This window comes from Triticum dicoccoides, chromosome 1A (assembly GCF_002162155.2).
Source record: "Triticum dicoccoides isolate Atlit2015 ecotype Zavitan chromosome 1A, WEW_v2.0, whole genome shotgun sequence".
Lineage (NCBI taxonomy): Eukaryota > Viridiplantae > Streptophyta > Magnoliopsida > Poales > Poaceae > Triticum > Triticum dicoccoides.
In genome coordinates, this window is record NC_041380.1 from 403,841,806 (window position 1) to 403,844,295 (window position 2,490).

Genomic DNA, 2,490 nt, shown 5'->3' on the forward strand with positions numbered 1-2,490 from the left:
TCTCAACAACGGAGCTATGTTGAGGCGAGGGGGGGCTAGAAAATTTCATTTGAAGTGCCTATATGAGGGAATAATTAGCCTTTTGCACCCTCAGATCTTTGTCATTTACGTTTCGCCCCCGCTGGTTTTTGTAGATGCTCTTAAAGCGTTGCTAGGCCGAGAATGGAGCTGTGATAAAAGAGTGAGAGACGCATGTGGTCTGGCGCGCACATGAGCGTGCACAGAGAGAGAAGATGGGTGGGCACGTTGGAGGCCTGCCCCTGTGCTGGGGTACCCTGTAGCAGGCCAGCTTCCGTTCCCCTCCGCACGCTAATCCTCTACCCCCCCCTAATCGCACCACCTTCAACTCTCTCTCTCTCTCTCCCCTCCGTCCTTCTCTCCATTAAATTATCTCGCAACTGCCCTTCCTGCTACTGGCGACTGATTGGAGCTCGCCCTTCAAAGCCCAGCGCGCACTATTTCTTCTCCGGCCAGCTCGCCTCCTCCCTCGTTCGCCCCACTTTATAAACCTTCTCGCACACTCACACTCCTCACTGCTAGCTTAGCTCGTACTGGAACGGCCAGTGCCAGTGCTCTTTAAGTACGCGGCACACAAGCTTGCTGCTCTCCCGGGGGCTGGAATGGCGTCCGAGTGGGAAATGGCCATGGGCGTGGAGCTCGGCATGGGAATGGGCTCCTACCACAACGCCTCCAACGTCCACGCCGTGCCCATGGGCCACCAGGCCGGCGGCTACTCCGCGGCCGCTCACCATTTCTACGGGATGCAGCCCATGCGCGACGCCAGCATGCGCGTGGATGAGCTTCTCGACTTCCCCACCGCGGGCGCCCACGACTTCTTCCCCGCCGCGCCGGACAACGGACTCCACCACCATCACCACCTCGGCGCCGGCGTGGGCGAGCTGTCGGCCACCACCCCTTCCGCCACGTCGTCGGATCACCAGACGTCCATGCTCTCCTTCGCCGACGAGTTCTACATACCCGTAAGCACCGCATAATTGACGAACGCGTAGCCCTTGCAGATGAAATTGTGCATGATCGTTAAATCGTGTGCATTCTGACACGTACTCGTGATCATCGAACTGCTGACCTTACCTGAATGTGTATGTACGTGTGCGTTTCAGAGCGAGGAAGCCGCGGAGCTCGAATGGCTATCCAAGTTCGTGGACGACTCCTACTCGGACATGCCGAATTACTCATCGGCCGCGCATGCGGCAATGGCGGCGGCTAACGCGGCGAACAACGGCGGTGGCAGCTCGGCTGGTCAAGACAGCTGCGTCACAGCGGTGCCAGGCCGCGGAGCGCGAAGCAAGCGGTCGCGCGCGAGCGCCGCGGCCGCCGCCGCATGGCACTCCCTCATGCCGCACCCGCCTTCGCAGCCATCGCCCTCGTCCTCGTGTTCCTCGTCCGACTTCCCGTCCTCGACGACGGCACGACCTAGCGGCTCCAACTGCGGCAGTCGCGGCAAGAAGCAGGGACCCGTCGCCGGCGGCGAGGTGGGCCTGGTGGAGGGCGGCGTGCGGCGCTGCACGCACTGCGCCTCGGAGAAGACGCCGCAGTGGCGAACGGGGCCGCTGGGGCCCAAGACGCTGTGCAACGCGTGCGGCGTGCGGTTCAAGTCAGGACGGCTGGTGCCGGAGTACCGGCCGGCGGCAAGCCCCACGTTCCTGCTGACGCAGCACTCCAACTCTCACCGCAAGGTGATGGAGCTGCGCCGCCAGAAGGAGCTCGTTCTCATCCGCGGCAGCCACCGTCTGGACGCGGCAGCGGCGGCGGCCGGCCCCGGCCCCGGGGTGACCGTGAAGCCGGAGCTCATGTTCCATGACTACGGCATATGTTGATCGCTTGAGCCGGCCGTACGGATGTACTCCTAGCTAGTTAGCCGTGCATCATCGCGCGCCCGCGCAGCCTAGCTAGCTAGCTAGATCCCTTTGCAAAATTCTCAGGCCTCCTTTTCTTCACTTTTCGCCTTTTTTTCTCTCCATATATTTTGCATCTTTTTGTTAATTAATTTGTTGGTACCTACCTCCCTTCCAAGTTCTACTACGAGTGATGAATATCAAGTTTGGTACAATTGCCATCGTGGCCAATCCAACGCTGAATTGTGGTATAATTTCTCAAGAACTTCGTAAATAACGCTAAATTTGTTAATCGAACGAACGGCCAAAATCTACCAGAGTTTCACGGATTATTCTTCGAGTGTCAGGATTCGTCTCTGCCTCCTACAAAAAACATCAAACTGACTGCTTTTTTCATGGCAAAATCTGAGCGATGTTACTGCCGGTCATGCAAGAAGCTCGAGTGCCACTAGCTACAGTAGTTAGAGCCTGCGCGTTCGGTCTGTTCGTTCTCGTTAGCACCAGCCAGTGTCTTGGCACATTGGGGTGCTGCAGCTTTTCTCCGTGGTTACTGCCCTGCTACTCCACGGACTTTATTTCTCACCGGTAGGTCAAGCTTTTTAATGGCGAGAAAAAGAAAGACGGGTGCGAGAGC

General features: G+C 58.3%; 1 protein-coding gene across 1 annotated transcript; it reads left to right on the forward strand.

Moving 5' to 3' along the window:
* The first annotated feature begins 223 nt into the window (after positions 1 to 223).
* Positions 224 to 2,087, forward strand: LOC119276003 (GATA transcription factor 2-like). The gene is made up of 2 exons (XM_037556949.1): positions 224 to 980; positions 1,122 to 2,087. Exons 1-2 carry the CDS (start codon positions 621 to 623, stop codon positions 1,836 to 1,838), a joined length of 1,077 nt encoding a protein of 358 aa, XP_037412846.1. The 5' UTR covers positions 224 to 620; the 3' UTR covers positions 1,839 to 2,087.
* The last annotated feature ends 403 nt before the right edge of the window (positions 2,088 to 2,490 follow it).

Excerpts from the sequence above, each read along its gene's own strand:
- LOC119276003 (XM_037556949.1), top strand. The coding sequence starts at position 621 with ATGGCGTCCGAGTGGGAAATGGCCATGGGCGTGGAGCTCGGCATGGGA. Across the intron at positions 981-1,121 it reads CCGACGAGTTCTACATACCC|AGCGAGGAAGCCGCGGAGCT; the intron begins GTAAGCACCGCA and ends TGTGCGTTTCAG.